This window comes from Anomalospiza imberbis, chromosome 5 (genome assembly GCF_031753505.1).
Source record: "Anomalospiza imberbis isolate Cuckoo-Finch-1a 21T00152 chromosome 5, ASM3175350v1, whole genome shotgun sequence".
In the NCBI taxonomy this organism is placed as follows: Eukaryota; Metazoa; Chordata; class Aves; order Passeriformes; family Viduidae; genus Anomalospiza; species Anomalospiza imberbis.
Genome location: NC_089685.1, coordinates 55,238,022 through 55,258,548, shown reverse-complemented (window position 1 = coordinate 55,258,548; position 20,527 = coordinate 55,238,022). Strand labels below are relative to the sequence as shown.

The following is a 20,527-nucleotide window of genomic DNA, read 5'->3' as shown; positions in this document are numbered from 1 at the left end:
AATTCTAAGAATATATGGTGAAAAGCACTAGATATCTGTCTTTGAATTATTCAACTTAGCCCTGTAAGTCAAATGGACATTGACAAGCTTCACCAATACATGCCATTTATTAGCAAAATAGTTTGTGGTACAACAGCAATAGCAAAGAGACTTTAAAAATCATTTAGAATTGTTTTCAAGTATAAACAGCATCTGCATTAACCATATACAATTATCTTTTAGCAAACTAGATGTATAGTGCATCTCAATAAAATCTGGGGAAACAGTGGGACAAGCATTTTCAATTAAAATCAAGTGTAGGCAGATAACATTTTAAAACCCACAGCCTTCATGGGAACTTTTCAAATGCTACATCAGCCATGCAGCTGAAGAATTTCAAAGAGAAAACAATGCTCAGTGAACTTCTGAGCAAAGCACACCAGATTTAAAAGATGTGACAATCTGATAGCATTATTCTGCTGCCATCCACTAGGGCTCCTCCATCGAGGAATCGCTGACTCAGCGTGGTGCAGTTACTACTAAAGCCTTGGCAGATCAGTAGTGGTAGGTTAGATCTTTCATCCCTTGGATCCATGTGTTTTATCTTCAAAGAGAGAGGTTTTTTGGGGCTAGATGGCAGCAGCTTTCTGTATTTCACCTTTTTATAGTATTTCTAGTATTTCTTCCCACTAGATTATGCCTGGCAGTTTTGTGGTTGTTCCCAGAGTTGTGCTTAAAGCACAAGTATAGAACACCCTCCCATAAACTCTGCCTCATTCAAAAGCTGTGAAATAAAAGATACTTTCTGCCCTTCATGTCCCCAGTTCTTTGATCTACCATATCCATAACAAGGTAAAATTACACTGCTTTTATACTGTCTAAGTGTCCCAGCTGCATCGCGACACTATCATTCAGTAATTTCACCAAATCACTTAACTTTCTGGCCCTCATTTTATTCACTATAATGATGGTGTAATTCTAACTCAGAGACTCATTTGATGTTTATAGAGTAATCTTAGATCTGAGATAAAAGCAGTAGTGGCAAATCAAAAGCATACTCTCCTGCAATTTCCTTCTCTATAAACTTTAATTATCCCTAAGAAATGTTCCAATTAAAGTAAAAGCTGTAACATCCAGCACAGAAACTCCATTTATCTACAGACATGCTGAACTTGTTGAAGCATACTGGATTCCAAAGATCACCTTTTAATCCAGTATCCTGGAGTACAAAGCTTGCCCTTCAGTCACTACTAGACAACACTGGTGGGTTCTGACAGGGCCACAGTCGACTGCAGCATCCTCCAGCACTCAACACCCAAGTTGCACGGAGATAAGAAAGCACGAGAAATCGCAGCAGCACAGAAAACTAAAACCATGCATGAACTCTAACCATCCTTTTTGTTCTCAACAGTGCCTGTACACTGTTCTCAGACCAATTCTACAAGCTTTTACTACTATAAACACACCAATTAAAAATGCAGCTTTGGGGGGTCGTTTTGTTGGTGGTGGTTTCCTGCTGCAATCCTACCAGTACCACATTTAGGCTGCACACAGCCTAAACAATATGAATTCCCTTTCCCTGTCCTAACAGCTTTTACTGAACCTACATTAAAATCACTGCTACGTCAGGAAGCTTTATGAGTACTACTCGTGCTGGTGAACAACTGCTCTCCCTGAAGTTTTGCCAGGATCCACACAAATATGGTTATTTGCCTCCGTGCCAGATCCACTCAGCAAGCACCCGGAGTGACAAAAGCCCTGTTCCGCAGAGAAGGCACAGTGTCCCCGAGGGGGTCATCCCCACCGGCACAGCTCCATGTGCATGTCTTTACACTTCACACACCACCACCCCTACAGAAATCACCAGGCCCATTAATCCTTCTGTTCCCTTCTATTGTCGTGCCTGTAATTCACATTTTTACATAGCTCTGTTTACTACTCGTTATCAGAAACAAGAAGACTGTAGAGATAACAGACACTGTGAGCCCACGTTAGAAACGAGACACACGATTCTGTTGTATTTGTGAAGCTCAAATTACATCCTGCTCACTTGTGCAGCAACAAACCCCGTCAGGAAAACTACATGCTGTTTGCACTTTTTAGAACAGAGGACTTTTTAAAAAGCTGCATGCAGCAACATTTTTCCTACACCAGCACATTCTCGTCTGTTTAGTTGTCATGCAAATTGTGATCTTGGGATGTGTCCCTTCCCTGCGTTGCTCCAGACATCAGCAAACAAAGCTGGACCTATGACAGGAGCAGGTGCAGAGCAATTGTCAGGTGTATACTGTGACATGGAAATGGACATGGAAATGGACATGGAAATGGACATGGAAGAGACCTTAGAGCTGGATGAGTTCAACAAGACAGTTCTTTATATCACTGCAGCTGCACCTGAACAAAAGGAGAGTAGGAATACTGTCAGTGCCACAGAAGGAACACAAAACTATCTGCAGATTTTGAAGAGCCATGCCCAGGAGCCACAGGGAGGCACCAGATGGCTGAAATAGACCTTCAGCACAACTCCCACAACACAGCGCCGTGCCTTGTGCACTTGGTGAATAATTACACTGCCTTGAACCCACACTGTTGGGATCTGGTAAAACTTTTTCTGAAAATGCTGATCCACTGGGGCACATGTTTATTTTGAAAGAGAAAGTGAAAGTTTTTGAAAGACAAACGTTCACTGAGTACTTACAAAGAGCAATTCTTTTAAAGCTGTGTAAAACACATACAGGCTGTTCTTGTATGAATTCCAGATCAGAGCATTTATCTTAAAAGATAATCTCACTTAATTTCCACTGGGATTAAGAGGATAGGATACAGCAGTGTGCAAGGCTAGCAGCTACGCTAGGAGAGGCATACAGCATGGGAAGGCATAATTGGGTATATTTACAGCAGTGGAGAAGAGATGCATATGACCCATGCATGTTGTTCCATCTGTGTCCACTGTCTCAGGATCTGTGCACGGCAGCTGCACAGCTTTTTGCACTCTGTTCCTTCACCTTTGGCCTGATGTATCCTTCACTGCGTCACCATCACAGCTCCAGGCTTCAAAAGATCAGAGAACACATCTTTTTCTGCCTATCTCCTCTTCCATTTGATTAGGTACAGAACATATGACACACAACTGAACCTCAGATGGGCCACTGAACAATACCAAGATGAAGACCATCACTTGTAAAGGGGCAAAATACAAGGAGAGCTACGTAGCAAAATATGTATCAAAATCTCCGACTGAAGCAAATATTTTTCACATCTAATGTTCATATTTGGCTCCCAGGTTCTCACGCACCATAAACTACTGAACTCATTTCATGAAGCATTATCCTTGTGTCTTGCTTGCTGTCACATTTAAAGACTACAACTGCTCCAGAACCACAAGAGTCAGGAACCTTCCCACTGTACTGATGACAACTCCAGTGCCTGAGTGCAGAATGGCACTGAAAGGTGCCTCTTCCCCTGCAAAACATCAGGACACTCTAGGACAACGGATATGGGAGATCTGGAAGCCTTCCTTCACGTTCTGCAAGCCCAGATCATCCTTCTCCACCAGTAGTAAACATCATTTTTATACCTCTGAATACAAGTATGGCACATAAAAATCGCTGAAAAAACAAGGCACTGCATCTTAGTTTGCAAAAACAAACACACAGAAGAAATTTGTACCTTGAACCTATGAACAAATAACTTTTTACAAAGATATTTTCAAGGCTTAAATACATCTGATCCAAATGCTCAGCTACCTGGTTTACCAAGTCTTATTTTCTGTTTCTGTGTACTGAAAATGTATACTTAGAAATTCCACTGGCAAACTTAGGAGTATTTCTGCAGTCTTTAATAGCATTTTCACTCTCTGTTTTCCTTCACAGTCAGTCACAGACAGTTGTTAAAACAAACCAGAACTTCAAAAGATACCTTTTTCTTTCCCTGCCTATATGCAAAGATACTATGTAGGGAGGGGAAAACACACTGTTTTCATACAGAGTGAAAATAAGTTTGTGTAAGAACCCACCTGAATTTCTAACCTGTATGGGTTCTGCTGCCAAATTCATCCAGTATCAAACTGGATACTTCACTTTCCACATAACATTTAATTATCTAAGTCAACTTCCTCATCAAATTGGTCTCAGATTTCTCCCTCTTGGTATCATGAAATGCTCACTGGCACTTACAGAGTGGTCTTAAGATCCCTGCCTACTTTAACAGCCAGCTCAACAAAGATGTGGAAAGATATGGAAGGAAGCCAAACTTTATTCTGGATTCTTCTGCTTTTGGGTAATCTTTTCACACTTCTTCCAGCACTGCTACTCAGTTGCTGTCAAAGCCAAATTATGTAACTCCTACTCAATATTTAAAAAGCCCAACTGTATTTCTGCAATCGAGTTCTTGTTTTCTCCTTTGCTACAGGCCAAAGGAATGTGTTACAGCATGTTGGGCCACTGAAGATTAATGTATAAAAACTGTATGGAAATCCTATCTGAACTGGAATTAGAATAACTCTGTACATTCAGTAAAGTATATTTCACAGTACTCCAAGAATTGGCACATGAAAGCAGTATATAAATATAATATAAATAAATAAATGAACTCAGCAAAAGTCCTTGAAGTCCAGGAGACAGATGTAACAGGAGTAATAGCCTGGAACACAGACTGACAAATGATGCGCAGAAACTGAATATATTTCTTGGTATGGTAACTAACTGTTCTACTAAGTACAGTGATAAATATCATCAAGTGCATGCTAATTACATTATAAAGCTGAACTAAAAAAAGGCAGGGCAACGGTACAAAAGAAAAAGAGGGGGATGGAAAGACATGTACACTTAGAAACCCAAGAGGCTAAAAGGGAAATGACAGCAATACATGACATAGACACTGACCTGGCAGGAAACTGCTCTAATTTAGCAAGAATCAGATTTCAAATAAATCCCACGCTTACAGTTGTGTTCAGATCACAGAGAGAAGTGAAGTTTGTTAATGATTTTGAAGTAGCACCAACCAAGGAGAAAGAACAGAAAAATCCTACTAAGAACTGAATGATCTATAGAACTGCACCAACAAAAATGGAGTAGGGTAAGAAGCCAAAGTACACGGTCAGGTATCCAAGGATGACAGAACTTCTCCTAAAAACTGGAGGTTTCTGAGTGAAGAAAACAACAGAATAAAAGGATCAAGGGACTTTGGTATATTGAGTGATAAGAAACATGTAGATGTTGGACACAAAGAAGATAATTGTAGATTTAGTATTTAATGAGGTATTAGCAGCTTTGAGTACAAGACTTTCTGGAACACTCCAATCACAAATGACCAGACTCCACAAGAAGGATTATTTCAAAGGGAAATTGGTGCAGAGAAGACCTGTGTTCCTATTACTAAATTTCATAAATTCAGTTTTATGATATGGCAAAGGAAACATAGCCTGCTGAGGCTAGAAGAACAGGCCTCTAGGGGAGGCCTTTGATAAATCTGTCAGAGAGGGTACCAAGAAACCTGAAGTAAGATTGGCCCAAATGGATATAAATGCACTATAAACCAATTTTGGCTGAAAACCAACACTTGTTTCTAGCTGCAAGAGGAAGAAAATTCACAAGCAGCCTTCTAATAGATATAAAAAGGAGAGGAAAAAAAGGAATCGTGATTCCATGTCTGAATGCAGTTAGGTGATAATCCGGAAGGCAGAGAGCAAATTCACCGATTTGGGTGTATCTTTACACAGGTGCAGGAACATACAGAGGAGAAAGAAGCATTTTCAAACATGTTGAGACTTCTACAGGTGGAAAAGCTTTCATTCATGCAAACTCCATTTCCCTGTGCTCTACACTGTAAGCAAACTGTGGAGTCAGGACTATTAGGATATTGTTCTGAAGAACTCTGTACTCGTACAGCACAGAAGTGCCTACAGACAGGCACTGTCTTGGGACACTGCAGTGTCTGGGAAACTCACGGCACTACCTGGATTCACAGCTGAATGCCAATGTACACTGCAGATGAGCCAACACAGGCAATTTTTACCTCAACACCCCTGAACCTGTCTCAAGAGCAGCATCCCTGCAACTACGACACAGAACAAAGGTGACTCCTGCTCTGTTCAGCCAAGGGCTCCATCACCACTTCAGGTACTTATCGACACAGAATTTTCTGTTTGTTTGGGGGATTGGTCCCTTTGCTAGAACAAGAAAAATGCTAGAACAGCACCTGGATTCCAGCACTCGCAGGAACACAGGGACATGTCAACACTACCATCAGATACAAGGGAGGGGAGTCTGACCCATCGCTTTGAAGCCTTGCTTCAAAAGCACTAAAAAGCTTCAAGATGTCGAAGTCCCACATTGAGCAACATTGCTCAGGAGTACTTTTGTTCCTCTCCTCCAAAGAGTCACGTTAAACCCAGCACTACCTCAGCACATTATGTCAGATACATCAGGCTTCACCTGGTAACAGGAAACCTACACAAAAAGAGGCATGCCTCGATTCCAGGATTCATTCTTCATAATAGTTAGAAAGAAGAAAATGCATCAAGTATTTTAAAAGAAAAATCTTCATCTCAACCTGTTCTCCGTAGGTCTGTTTGCACTCTTGAATTTAAAACCTGTGTCTTTCATGAGAACTGCGCTATCCATCACTTAAACTTAGAACATTTTACAGCTCTCAGTCTTAAAATGCTTTCAAGACTGTTCCTGAACTTCCCAGTGCTCACTGGTGATGTCAGTGTTAGGAGCAGGACCCAGGAACCCAGAAGCTGCCTCTTTGTTCTGAGCAGAACACTGTGGTAGCAGTAGTTTGTATTGTTGTTTTGACTGCTGTGCAACAGGCTGCTGACAAATATTTGTCATTTCCCTCTCAGCCCTTAACAGTAGGTGATAAAAACAGATGCTGATGGATTTTCAAAGCAACTATGCCAAGAAAAGGAAAAAAGCCTTGCATCCTTATCTAAATATCCACAGGAGCATTTTCAATGTCCAGCATTTAATCCACTGATTTACTAAAGGCATTTAGTAAATGCCAACTGCTAAAGCAAAGATTAGCTATATCTAATTCAGAAGGAGTTTTAAGTTGCCTAAATATAAAACTAAGCTGGAGGAGCAATCCTGAATAGCGTAATTCCTGACAACAAATTCTCATTGACTCTTTTGTTAACACACCAACACAACCAAAAAATCCCAAGTCCTCAAAGAGAATGGATCAAATATCCCATCAAAGCATAGAAATGAAAGTTTCATTAATGCTGTGCAAGGGAACTTTCTCTTTTCTCGAACGTTCAAAGGTTGGGGTCACAGTTTCATTCCGTGCATATTGCCGCTACTCTAGGAGGTTTTTCCCCCCAGAGGGTGACGGGGCACTGAACAGGCTCCCCGGGGAAGTGGTCACAGCAGCAAGCCTGACAGAGCTCAAGAAGCGCTTGGACAACACTCTCAGGCACATGGTGAGATTCTTGGGGATGGTGTTGGGCAGCAGGGCCAGGACTTGGACTCGATGATCCTGATGGGTCCCTTCCAACTCTGCATATTCTGTAATTCTACGATTAACTGCAGGACACCACGACATACAGTGTCCGTGAAACCTAAGGCGCCTTCCTCCAAGTTTCACTCGCCGTGCCGAACGGGACAGAACGCGCCCCCGAGCGTCACCGCCGCCCGTCCCGTGAGCGCCGGGGCGCGACCCGCGCAGGGCCACATCAATGTCATCCCTCCCAACGCCGAGCGGCAGCGCCCCGGCCACGCCGAGCGCCTGCCCTGGAGTCGCAGCACCGCGGTCACCGCCGAGCGAGGGCAGCGAGCCGGCCGGCCCCGGCCCCGGCCGCCGCTGCGGGCGGGCGGTCCCGGCGCCGAGCAGCGGTCGCCCCCCGCCCCTGCCGGCGGCGCCGGACGCCCCCGTGCCGCGCGTGGGGCGGGCCGCCCGCGGGTCCCCGCTCACCTGGTTGAGCTCGTTCTCGGCGGCGACGCGCAGCTTGGGGTCTATGGTGCCCTTCAGCGCCTGGATGATCCTGTTGGGATCCATCTTGGGCTTCGCCCGCCGGCAAGCAGCGCTTTCCCGGGGCAGCAGGACGCGGAGGAGCCGCCGCTAGCGCCGCCGCCCCCCCGTGCCACCAGCGCGGGCCCGCGTCCCCCACCCCCCCCGGCCCCTTTCCACAGCCATTCACCGGTTTGCGACAGCTGGATATCGGGAAGCGGGCGCTGCTTTACGGCCGCGGCGCCGCCTTCTGGCTTCGGGAAGGGGTCGGCGAGAGGTGGCCGCCATCTTGTTGTACGGACAGGAGTGAGCCGGGAGGGCTCGCAGGGGGTGGGGTTTGCGGGCCGTGACTCCATGGGGGCGCCCATGTCGCTGTACGGAACGGCGGGGGCGGCTCCCGCCGCGCCCTGCGCGGGTTGTTTTTAATTTCGGATTTAAAAATCCCATTTTTCTATCTTAATAGTTTACTCTGTTTTTCTAGGCAGCTTTTCAGCTTTCATGCCAGACTTGGGTGTTCTGTATGTGCTGTCCCGCGAGTCGTTCGCACAATTATTAAGAGTGAGAACACGGGGACCGGGCGAGGTGATGAGGTCAGGTCCATGGAGGAGAACTGGCATTGGTCTCACTTATCCAGGTGCCTCAGCGATGTGTCCTGCACAAGAACGACTGACAGCATACAGGAAGACAGAAATCTGCTGCAAGGATTTTACTAAAACGCACAGTTGGGTCACACGTCATAATTCCTACTCCGCTTCTGAGCAGGTTTCTGTGTGATACTCGTCCTCATCGTTATGTAGATTAGTGGAACCTGAAAAGGGTTTGCTCATCTTAATGCTGTTTCTGTGTGAGAGGGGGTGGGAGATGCTTACCCCTCAGGTTGTCAGGAATGTACAAACACCCCCTCTAACACTTCAAAACTCAAAACACCTGCCCCACCCTGATTCTCCACCCCTTGCCTATTATTTCCCCACTTAAACCCTAGAACATGCTGGTGAACCAAAGGAAGATTTAAGCATCCGTGCAGGTGTAAGAAAGATGTCTGTCAAAGGCGTAATTCTCAGGTAAATAGACCAGGAAAACCTCTGACTAATGCGGTTTTGGTGAGCCAAATCCTTTGGTTACTTCTGCAGGTGATGTTTCACATAATATATACAAACCAGAGACATGTGATTAACTGGTTGGAAGAACTGAAAGACTATTTGCTGTGCTTAGGAGGAGTGAAACACTACAGCAATTACAAGATCATCCCATTATATAGGTGTCTTAATAACACAGTTGGACAGTATGTCATTTGTTCATTGTAATTACAGTATAAACCAAAATGTTAAAGCAGCTGGCACTATAGTGATTTATTTTTTTTTTTTAATGTCCCCTAGTAACTTTGCCTCTAACAAAAAAGGAATCCAGCTGTCACCATAAACTGCACCTACCTGGAATGGGGAGATTGTGCACTCTCTTGTGGTTTTCATCACCTAAGTGTTGCAGAACACCTGATCATTATTTTTCCTTTCTCTTGTGATGCAGCTGTACAGCATTAGCAAGAAATCACTGACTTCCATTGACCTTTCCCTTTCTTCTTAAAAGCAGATGAGAGTACACTCAGTAATACTCATAAAATTCAAACAAAAACAGTGTTAGTGCAAAACGTTAGTTATATATAGTGTATATATTATTAACTGTGGTAATTCTTTGTTGCTGTCCCATTTTGATTAAGGTAATAAATTGTCCAGGGAAAACTGCCCACTTAAAAAATCTTGGATTCCCCATCATAGCAAATCAAGATTGCTTTAAAGGATTTGTAGTGGTGTATCTCTATTCCCTTTTCCCAAATTAACATGTTATGGCCTGTTTAGGAGCAGTTCTGTTTCATTCCATTTCTTTGTTTTCATCCGTGGTAGGCAAACTTAAAAGTTATTAAATTTACTTATTGAAGGACTTCTGTAGAGCTAGTGATGTAAAACATACCAATAAAGAACAGAATATCCTTAAAGGGTATGATAACATCTTCCTAAAACGAATTTATTGCACTTACCACTTGCATTTAAAATGGTACTTTCAGTGTTGCAAACATTGTAGTTTGCCTGTTCCCTGGGTTTTCTGGATGCCCAATACTTCTTTCTGTAGAACATGAACCTTCATAGATACCAGTGACTATGTTCGTCTAAAAATAAGTTTAGTCATTAATTGAAATAGTTTTATGTGACTTCAAAAACTTACAGGATGAAAGTAACTACTTGTAAGCAAGAATTCATAAGCCTTTTTGTTAGAGCAAAGATTCTGTTAATATTTGGGGTTTCATCTACTTAAAATGAATGGTTTGGTTTTTTTAATCTGTTCTGCTACTCTGCAAATAAAAAATCTGAGGTAAAATTCAGAGATTTTTCTTGTCAGCCCTCTACCTGCTGGTGATAGAAGATCAAATGTGAAAGATATTAAAAAACGAAAACAAATTAAATCAAAGTTGCACCAGTATGCAAGTAAGGAAAAAAAAAATAATGATAGTATGAGGGAGATAGGGAGATAACGCAAAGATGTGGGGTTTTTAAAGTTCCAAATCTTTCCAGGTGTGCTATGACAACAGTTTTGTAAAGTATTTATTACAATCTTACTTTAAAATTCAGTTGTGAAACTAAGGATTTTCAAAGTAACCAGTTTGACCTGAACAAAAATTAGACTTGTTTCTTTACAGAGATGCCATCAAGATAACGGTACTAAATTCAAGAACTTTGGGGAAAACTTGAACAGCCTTACATGTTGCCAGCTATTTGCAATTAGTCCTTTGACATTTGGTGGCTTTGAAATACACTCTGGTGAGGTCTCAGCTGCACGTAACACACTTTCTGTGGCATGGAACAACCCCTTTCTTTTCATGCCAACCAAGTCCCTTTAGAAGAGCACCTGGGTGTAAGTTGCTGTTAGTAAAAGACACGCCTGAAAAAGCGTGAGAAAGAAAAGAGCACTCCTCTGGGTGATGTGCTACAGGCTAAAAGCAAACCACTGCTCTCAATGCAGGGTTTATTTCATTATAGTAAACTAATGACTAAATGATAACTAATGAGCACTAAAGTGATTGGATCTGTACTTAGCATAAAGCCTTCATTCCATACCAACCACATCTCAAACCTTACTCTAGGGCCCAAAAGCTGTATGAACTAATACTTTCCAGCCAGATTAGTACTTCACAATATTATTTTTTCAAGTACAATGTTGCCAGGAAACATTTAATCCACAAATACATAAGGTTCTTCTCATTCTTAAGAAAACTGTTTATAGTTGGGAGAAAATTAAGTTGATCACAGACTTGTGAACAAGTGTGTAACTAGAGAACAAGTGTGTAACTAGAGTTAATTCATTTTTATCTGGTTATGGTACTGCATTTCTCCAATAATACACAACAGACTTTTCATATCCTTCACAAGACAAATATAGGTTTAATAAAGAGCTAGCAAGGATGATGTGCAGCAGATAAATGTATTCCAATCCTCCACACACAAGCCCTTGATCAGAAATCCCAAAGCCATCTCCCTTGCTGACTGTTTTGTTGGAGTAGCTGTAGATAACAAAGCAGTCAGGGAAGAAGAGGTACCTAAACTTAACCAGCAGGACAGGGCAGTGATATTCTCTGCACCACCACTGCAGCCTGCAGGATGGAGGTTTCCTTAGCTGCAGGGAGTCAGCCATGGCAGTGGTGGGAGATTATTCATCATCACCCCTCACTTCCATGCCCTGGAAAAAAACCCACAAAAGTCACAAGTCCGTTAGAATTTTGAAAACTTTAAGAAAGCCTTTGTCACAGTGTAACCCCTGATGAGCTGGCAGCTCAACCTTACACAGCCACTCCCCTCCAGTGGGACAGGGAAAAGAACTGGAAAGGCAAAAGTGAGAAAGCCTGTGCGTTCAGATAAAGACAGTTTAACTGGTAAAGCAGAAACTCAAGCAAAGCCAAGCAAGGAATTCATTCACCACTTCCTATGGGCAGGCAGGTGTTCAGCCTTTTCCAGGAAAGCAGGGCTCCACCACATGTATCGGATGGCTTCGTAGCTCAAATGTCCCCTTCTCCTCCTTCTTCCCCCAGCTTGTATTGCTAAACACATCATCATCACTACCTGAGCTGGGGTATCCCTTGGGTCAGTTGGGATCAGCTGTCCTCACTTTAACCCCTCCCAAATACAAATCCTTGTGCTCCCCCAGCCCACTTGCTGGTGGGGCAGTGTGAGAGGCAGTAAAGGCCTTGACTCTGTGCAAGGCTTGCTTGGCAATAACCAAAATATCCCTGGGTTATCAACACTGTTTTGGTCACAAATCCAAATTACAGCCCCATACCAGTTACTCTGATTAAAATTAAATCTCTCCCAGCCAAACCATTACACCCTCTAATTTCAATGTTTTTCAAATATTTCACTGATGTCAAGAGAAGGAAACATGGAAATTTACTCCCTATGAAAACATAGTGTTTCTTACCTTTACTCTTCAGCAGGCTGCACAAGAGAGGTAAATCAGAGAGAATTTAGGTGGCATCCAATTTGCACAGCAGACAGCAATAGGAAATTTAGCTGAATGATGATGCCCCTTTGTATGTTTTAATTGATTATAGTCGTTACATAGTGAAGGCATTTTTCCTAATGTAATGATTCAATCAACTTCATTTAAAAATTACTGAGGAAAAAGAAGTGTAAATACAACTTGTTTTGTCCAGAAGCAGAATAAAGAATTAGATCATTGGTCTGGACATATGGTCTAGACTAAAACTGTGTAGTAGAAAATGCACTGAAATATTCTGAAGCCCTTTGAGAAGCTTTCCAAAACAATTATTAGTCTAGAAGCATGAGATATCCCCAACCCAAGCGTTTATCATCATGGAAAAATTATATGACACAACAGTTTTAGGTATTTTGGAGATCAGAATAGCAATTTTCTGCCAGTGGATTGTGGCCTGCTATGGGTATGAGAAAAAGGTCTTCTGTAGTGGTTTTTAAAAATAGTCTTAGCATTTAAGATTCAGTTACAGCCTTTTGAGTTGCTTCTAGTCTGAAACCTTCTTGAGGACAGTACCTGTTCTGTTGTACTTACCCTCCTTTTTGTAACAGAGGTTAGTAAAACCTGCATTCACAGCTGGCTAAAAACAGTGAAAACCAACAATTCTTACTAAAAAAGTTGTGTGAAACCTACAAATCAATCATACTTTCTAGTTATTCTAAGGGATGAGACTTCTCCAAGTTGTGTATTCTTTTCAAATAAAAATAGCAGGACAAAGCCAGACATTTTATTTTAAAGTAGCTACTACAGTAGAGATTATTGTGACTCAGACTAAAGCCTAAAAACATTCACTTTGTAAAAAAAAAAAAACCGTTACATAACCTATGGCCAAGGAATTGTATACTTAAGTATTCTATTTCATCTTACCTGCACAATTCTGGCTGTAACTGTGTACTCTTTTAGCATGTAAAAATCCATCTTATATAAGATACAGCTCTGAAACAAAAACGTTTACCTCAGATTTAGTTAAACTACCACTTATTCTGTAGTGGGTGTTCTAGAAATAAGCCTCTTTGTTGGCTAGAGTCAAAACTAGCATGTTTAAAAATACAAAATACAGGCTTAGTGTACAATAGTTAAGGCTTGACATTTTTGTAGTGGTAGAAACCAGGTTTCCCAAAGCTTGTCCTATGTCAACTTCTCTCAAAATTTGCTAAAGGAATTAAACCCGTATTTAAAATATGATCACCCTCAGAATCTGTATGAAAAAGAAAGCTGAGCTTGAAACAAAATCAAGATCTTTATGCCAGTAACTTTACAAAGTCATACCAGACTTGTTTTGGTATCTGCAGGATAACAAGGGCAAACTGAAGTTGGAAGTTGTGAAACTACTCAGCTAGAAAGAGCAGCTTTCTATCAGGTCTGAAGTTTGTTCAGTTTAGGTTCTTACTTTTATTTAAATAAGCAGGTAGCTCAGTTGCTTTCACTCTGCATAGTTCTGCTTCAGCCAGATCAAGTGCTTTCTGCTATTAAAACAATTTACTGAAGCTTTTGAAAGGAGAGACAGCCAATGACCTACCTTCTTACTAGTTCACATTACCATTTTAAACGTTGAAACTACTTATAGTATTTGACACTGCATCTTAGACAAGGATATACATAATGGCTGTTCAGTTCTCAGGCCACAGGAGTGCTGAAGGCTGGTCAAAAAGCCCAAGAGCTTTATAAAGGGAATTCAGAAATGCTTCCTAGCATTTGTATTCAGGTTTGATGCAAAATGCAGGCACCAGGCTTCAACTACAAATACCAAGTTCCTCAGCAGTTCTCTGAAATGAGGAAATAACCTGTATTAAAATCTGATTCAAGTCTCATGGCTTCCCCCCATACACATTTATGCTCCATAAAGTTGAATTTTAACATTAAAATATATTGCAGCTGAATAACAGTGTAAGCTAGCCCCTTGAGTGACTGTTTGTAGGTTTAAGAATTTCAACTACTTCACTACTGAAGGACAGGTGCTATGACCATGCTAGATTTTTACAGGGTATGTATTTAAAAGAAGTTCTAATGAAGTATATAGCACTGCACTTGTGATTTCTTGACCTACCAGGTAATTTCTTGACCTTTAGAAAGAAAAAGGTAGCTAAATCTTGAATTCCTTTTGATCAAGGTAACATTCTTGAGAATTGCATTAAGCAGGAACTAAAACAATGCAGTTAAATACAAATTACCCTAAATTATTGAAGCTTGGAGACCAGTTCTATGTAATATTCACGTACACACCACATCAGGAAAAATGTCAGTGATATGTCTTAAAATTAAAACCACGGGCAAGATTAATACTAAAATGCATATTAACTTGTTTTATTGAGGCACAACAAGGCATTGTGAATAGCCCATACTTGAGGCAATCAATAGTGTAGTAAGCTGGACATTAATACAGTTTAGGGTAAGTGCAAACAATATACATTCACAGCTTTATTAGCAAGGCTACATCACAACTGATAAAGTGCCAAATTAGTGCTGATTCAGTACCCCAACTCCATGATTTCACCTTGCAAAACAGGACCACCATTTCCCACCAATACTGGAACCACATAACCTCTATAAAGTCAGTAATAAGTGCAAAGCTAGTCCCACCCCCCTCACCAAGGTGTTTGGAGCAGCTCTTTTGTAAACATTGCACTGGATTTTAGTCCTGATAAAGGAGGTATCCCGAAAAGGTGGAGTATTTCCAGCTGCTTCCATAGATGGCTCCCCGATGCAGCCGTAGCCAGATCTGATCTCCCTGGAACAGCTGCAGGACCGCATGGTTACTGGCTGTTTCATGGTCAGGAGCCCCATCATTTGCATACGCTGACACAAGGACCTCTTCATTCTTCATGAGATTCACATACAGAGGGACATTCACAGCCAGCTTCAGCATGTGGAAGATGAAGACGTAGGTACCATTCACTGGACAGTTGAACCTACCAAGCTGGATATCAAAAGTTTCTCCAAGGTTGTTCAGCAACAGGTCAAACACAATGGGCTGGTCTAGAGTTCCAGGGGCCAGGTTGGATGTTCGAGCGGCGGAGAAGGCGACCCTCATCTGCTGCGGCAGCGGGTAGACGTGCACCGGGAGTATGGTGGCAGCCTGGCTGGTCACTGGCATATCCACAGGGGTGATGCTGCGGGAGTCTCCCTGCCCAGAGTCCCCACTGTTAAAGGTCTCATTGTCTCGTTCTGGGCTGCTCACCTGAGAGGAGTCACTCCACCCTGCTGTTAAAAACCATTAGCAGTGGTGAGTGTTTTAACAGAAGGATACCCTTAAGCCTGTGGGCATAATCTTAAGGAGCAAGTGTACAGGCTTTGCAGCAGATTGATCTTTGAGCCACAGCAGATTGTCAGAGAACCCCAGTGAAAACACAACTTTGAAGCTGGCTTACATTCATCACACTTGCATTGAGCAGGATGAGACATAACTGAACTACGAACAATTACTTCTTATACTTCCAAGTGGGAGAGGGCAGCAGTTGTAATTGTTTTACTTTTAGTATGTCATGTGTCAACTTAAAAAGCATATGCTAGCTTCTGAGAAGAAATAAAATGTAATTGCTAAAAACACTGACAAAGTTAGAGCCAAGTTATCTTCAAGAACTCAATTTTCACTTCATGTTACTCAACACTCTTCTTCTACAGTTGCATTTCCTGCAGACCTTGTCAAGTTATGATGCTAGAATATTTTAAGTCTGACAAACTAGTGTTGCTTTTAAGTCTTCTGCACCTCACTCCCCAAAATAAAGCTGTTAATCTTCCCAAATATCCAAGTTAAAAGGGTCTAGAATGAAAACCTTATTAGATCTGAGAAATTTAGAGCAGTCACAGTCAAGCTGCAAACCATTGTTATTCCCACTGGAAAACAACACCTTAAGACAAACATGAAAATAAGTGAAGTTGCTGTGAGATCCTAATGCTAATGAGTACTTCCATCAGCTTTTAATTCACCATCATCTCCTATTTAGTTTTTTCTGAAGTATATTCTATTCCTCAAGTTAGGATATGACCTGCTTTATCCTAAAAGAGCTTCTACAATATGCCATAATTTCCCTTTAATCTCTAAAATAGTGATCTACAGCTACTCTTCATCTCACCTCTCACCTGTAGCACTGGAAGTCCATATTTTTCCAGTGCATACAGTAGAAACAATTTATCTTGTTTCCAATTCTTCAAAACACATGCTATTCATGCTTGGACACAACTAGCCTTATTTATTTCTTTAGGTTTTATACTTCACTATGGAAATACAAAGTAAACCTGTATTACCAAATACATTTTCATAGAAAAAATAATTTTACAAAGTCTGATCTGATAGCTGACCCAGAATAAGGGGAGACTACACAAATAAGGTGAGAAACCCAGTGCTTCTTCCCTGAACACAGGGAACTGCTCTTTGTGTTTTCCTAGTCAGGTTATTTGTGAAGTTCAATAAGGTACCATTGTGTCAAAATTTTGACATGAAGACTCCAGACAGAATAGTGAAATTAAATCCTCTGCTGTGCAATACTGTGGAAGAACAGCACTCAAGCCTCCAGCTAAGCTTGGTTAATTTACACCAAGATCAATCTTTTAGGTGAGGGATCATATTCTGCTTCTCACACTGTTCCCAGTAACACCCCAGCTGCAATGCCTAAGCACATACTGGACCACTAGGGGCCTGCTGTTGGCCTTACCTCTTGAATTTGCTCGAGGACCACTGCTTATCCCACCTCGTTTATAGCACTGCTGGTAATTAACATCCTGAAAGAAGTGTTAGGAAGATTGCTATAAGCAAGTCTGAACTCAACTGAGGCCAATACACTTTTTGCACAATTAATTCCATCTCTAAAATACAGTGACAGTTCAGAAACAAGATGCAGAGAAAGAGCTTTACTTATGGAAAATTTACTTTGATAATAGCTTATATGAAATTCTAGATCTACTTTGATGCCAGTTGTAGCAAGTTAGCTTCTGAACTATGGACTCAGTTGAGGTTACTGAGCAATACCCTTAAATCTCAAGTCTGTTCTAAGTCCATGAGCCTGCACAGAAGACACTGACAGACCCACCTCACACCAGGAACCTTTGCCTTCTTAACTTTGTTTTCTATTATTTTTGGAGTTCTGGCCTAGCCACATTCTCAGCCAGTCCATTTAGGAGTTCATTTTTTTCATTACAGAGGCAATTTAGTGAGACAACTTTTTAAAAATAATAGACCAGACTCATACAATGTTATTTATCATCTGTTTGCATTTCAAAGGTTGCTTCCAGACTAAAATCAACCTGCCATAGAGATGTTACCTGTCTGAACTGACTTATTTCAGCTGTTGTCTACCATTCCACAAAAGGATTTGTCTGTGAAACAAAACTAACCTCCAGCTTGTAAGTAATAGTTCACCTCTTAAAAATAATGAAACTGTTAGAAGAAATGTTAGAAGATTTGGCTTCTGTACAGTGGAAGGCTACTTGAAATAAAGTCAATACTTACCCTCTGAGAATATGGCATTCCAGCATAATCTCTACCAGGAAACTGTAGCTGGCCATAGTTGCCATTAGTTAATGAAGGTGAACCTCTGTAAGCATCAAAACCTGTTCAAATAAAGTTGATTATTCAGTATCATTCATTGTTTGATTTCCCGTACAAGTCCAGAATTTAACTACAGCTCTTTTTTCGGCAATTATGTCCATTAAGTTATGCAGTAACAGACCTATTTTTAAATTTGGAATTGAATAGGAACCTTGCTACTCCTATAACAAATGCATTTCATTAGCTACTCATAACTTAAACTGTGGCTATATCAAAATTGTGTATTTAAAAATATTAATATCAGGCCCTAACTATTCCCTGTGATACTAATGGAATGTCACAGAACAGCTGAAAAGCTTGCTAAATCCAGAAATGGGATTAAGAAACACTTTCTTTTCTGTTACATACACTGAGTTATTACTGGTATACATTTAGGGGCTACTATAGTATTTTGCCTCTTTAGCTATTAACTTAAGCTATTATTTAACTAGTAAAGCAGAGCTACAAGTAATTTCATACCAGACACCATCAAACCCTGGACTGCTGTTAAGTCAGAACTATAAAACTCATTATCTGGTACATGTTCCTACAAGGTACTGAGCAGGCTCAGCCCAACAACTGAAGCACAAACTAAGTGCCCTTCACTTCAAAGGGGAATAGGCCACAACCTGCAGCTGGTAGCTACCAACAACCTTAATTTAGTCACTGCTTAAATCTGCTGAAACTCCCTATATTACTTCAGCTAGCAGCCAAAGAATAACTGCTCTGCAGAGACCAAATAAGCCTCCTGTTAAAACTCTTCAGTTTGTTATTCATTTAGAAAGGGTCTTCACTACTGGGAGCCTCTCCTCCATCCTGGTTTCTGCTGGTAATATTAAAGTGAGCAGTGCCAAGCAAAAAATACCTTGTTTTGCACACACATAGTAAGTGGTATGTGAAGAAGAAGATGCCTGCCCAGTTTGTCAGCAAGATGCCAAGAGAAAGAATTAAGTGGGTGAAAAGTTCAGAACAGTAAAAGAAATTTCCAACAGAAAAGTCCATATGAGTAATCTAATAACCTATTAGTGAAAGCTTCTGTCTTCACATTTAGTCAAGCTATGAAATTGCTTTGCCATTTGGCCTGACATCTCAAGTACAGGGACCACAAATAAAAGTTAGAATGAATTTCCTTAAATTCTACAACAGGGGGTCCCATTCTCTGCACATTGCCCTTCAAGTCTTGTTTTGAGACATTTCACATACAGAACATGAATTTAATACTGTGTTAAATCACATTCTACTGGCAGGACATTAGATGTTCTTTAGGGTGACAGTAAATACAGACATACCTTTGTACCCACCAGGGGAGCGATACGAATTAGCCAGCGACCTTCCACCTCTAGCAGACCCTCTGACAGACCCACGGCTGTTGAGGTAAGGCTGAGGGGGTCTGGGAATAACATTAGCCTGTGCTGGATAAAAGGCAAGGCTACCATTGCTAACAGGAACAGCTCCATCAGGTTGATAGTTCACTGCTTAAAACAGAAGGCACAGATAAGTCAAAGCTTTTTATAACTACAGTGAGTTGCCACACGCAGCAGCAAGGGTTGTATTAGGACATTCAGAGACCAATTAAGCTGCTCTGAATAGACTGTTCTTCTGTCCCTTCATTACTTCATTTAAGTGAATGGATCCTTCCCTTTGTTTTAGAAAGTGTAGTGCTTGTTAAAATCTACTGTAGACAGCACAGACTCTCAGTGCAAGCCCCTAATGCATTCAACAAGGGTCAGTTGCACAGGTGAGAACAAGCTTACCAGCAGCATGAAAATAACCTAGGTTAAAATCAAGTAACCTTTGATTAAGAATTTGCACTGATAAACGAGGTCACCTCAGTATTGACATCCCTTGAAACAGCAAGACAAACTCCATCATACCTAGATAGCAATAAGATAACTTTGGAAGGCAGATATTTGGGTTCAGTCTCTTCAACAGACATTCCTACCACATACTAGGCCGTTCAACTCCAAGCAAAATGTATTCAAGAATACTTTTCACTCACAAAGGTGAGTGAGCAGTTAGCTTTAAACACAAACCTTGCAACCACAAATGTACTTCCACAAGGCCATGCTTTATTTCAATCCAAAAAGCTTAAAATTGATCCAGAACAACAGCATAAACCCCTATGTCAAGTGTGTGGAGAGCCATTGCACAAGGCTATTAAAAATATTATGATTTTCCACCAAAAAAAAATCCAGAAGGCTTATCACCTGTAGTGTCCATGATGAGAAGGAACATTGAACATGCTTTCCTGACTGCTGCACTTACACTGTTCTTTTGAGTTCTTAATGTCTCATTGACTTCACACACTATCAGTCTTTTTCTAGTCTAAGACCTGTGGAAATCACTCTGGCAGAAAAACAGCAGCTGTAAATGACCTTGAGCCATCTCATTCAATGGCCTTATGAATACAGGTCCCTAGCTGTACCTTCTTTCATCCTAAAACCTCAAGACATTTAGCGGCCAGTTTCATTTCAAATTTAGTGTCAGCTATACAAATCCACCTCTTGCACTACCCAAATATCAAGTAAGTCAGGT

At 41.3% G+C, this 20,527-nt stretch overlaps 2 protein-coding genes across 8 annotated transcripts in view; both read right to left on the bottom strand.

The window, feature by feature from the left end:
* IPO8 (importin 8) overlaps positions 1–7,995 on the bottom strand; it is a 46,473-nt gene extending 38,478 nt beyond the window's left edge. The window contains exon 1 of the mRNA XM_068190895.1: positions 7,897–7,995. Coding sequence (XP_068046996.1) covers positions 7,897–7,980 — 84 coding nt within the window. The 5' untranslated portion in view covers positions 7,981–7,995. The remainder of the gene's footprint in view (positions 1–7,896) is intronic.
* A 6,749-nt stretch (positions 7,996–14,744) lies between these two features.
* CAPRIN2 (caprin family member 2) overlaps positions 14,745–20,527 on the bottom strand; it is a 33,459-nt gene continuing 27,676 nt past the window's right edge. For 3 of the 7 annotated variants that reach the window (XM_068190890.1, XM_068190891.1, XM_068190893.1), the window contains 4 exons: positions 19,282–19,467; positions 17,915–18,015; positions 17,121–17,187; positions 14,745–15,669 (listed from right to left, as the gene is read on the bottom strand). In XM_068190890.1, coding sequence (XP_068046991.1) covers positions 15,101–15,669; positions 17,121–17,187; positions 17,915–18,015; positions 19,282–19,467 — 923 coding nt within the window. In that variant the 3' untranslated portion in view covers positions 14,745–15,100. Of the gene's footprint in view, positions 15,670–15,705; positions 16,229–17,120; positions 17,188–17,914; positions 18,016–19,281; positions 19,468–20,527 lie in introns of those variants that run through there. The other 4 variants (XM_068190888.1, XM_068190894.1, XM_068190889.1 and 1 more) reach the window with 3 other exon arrangements.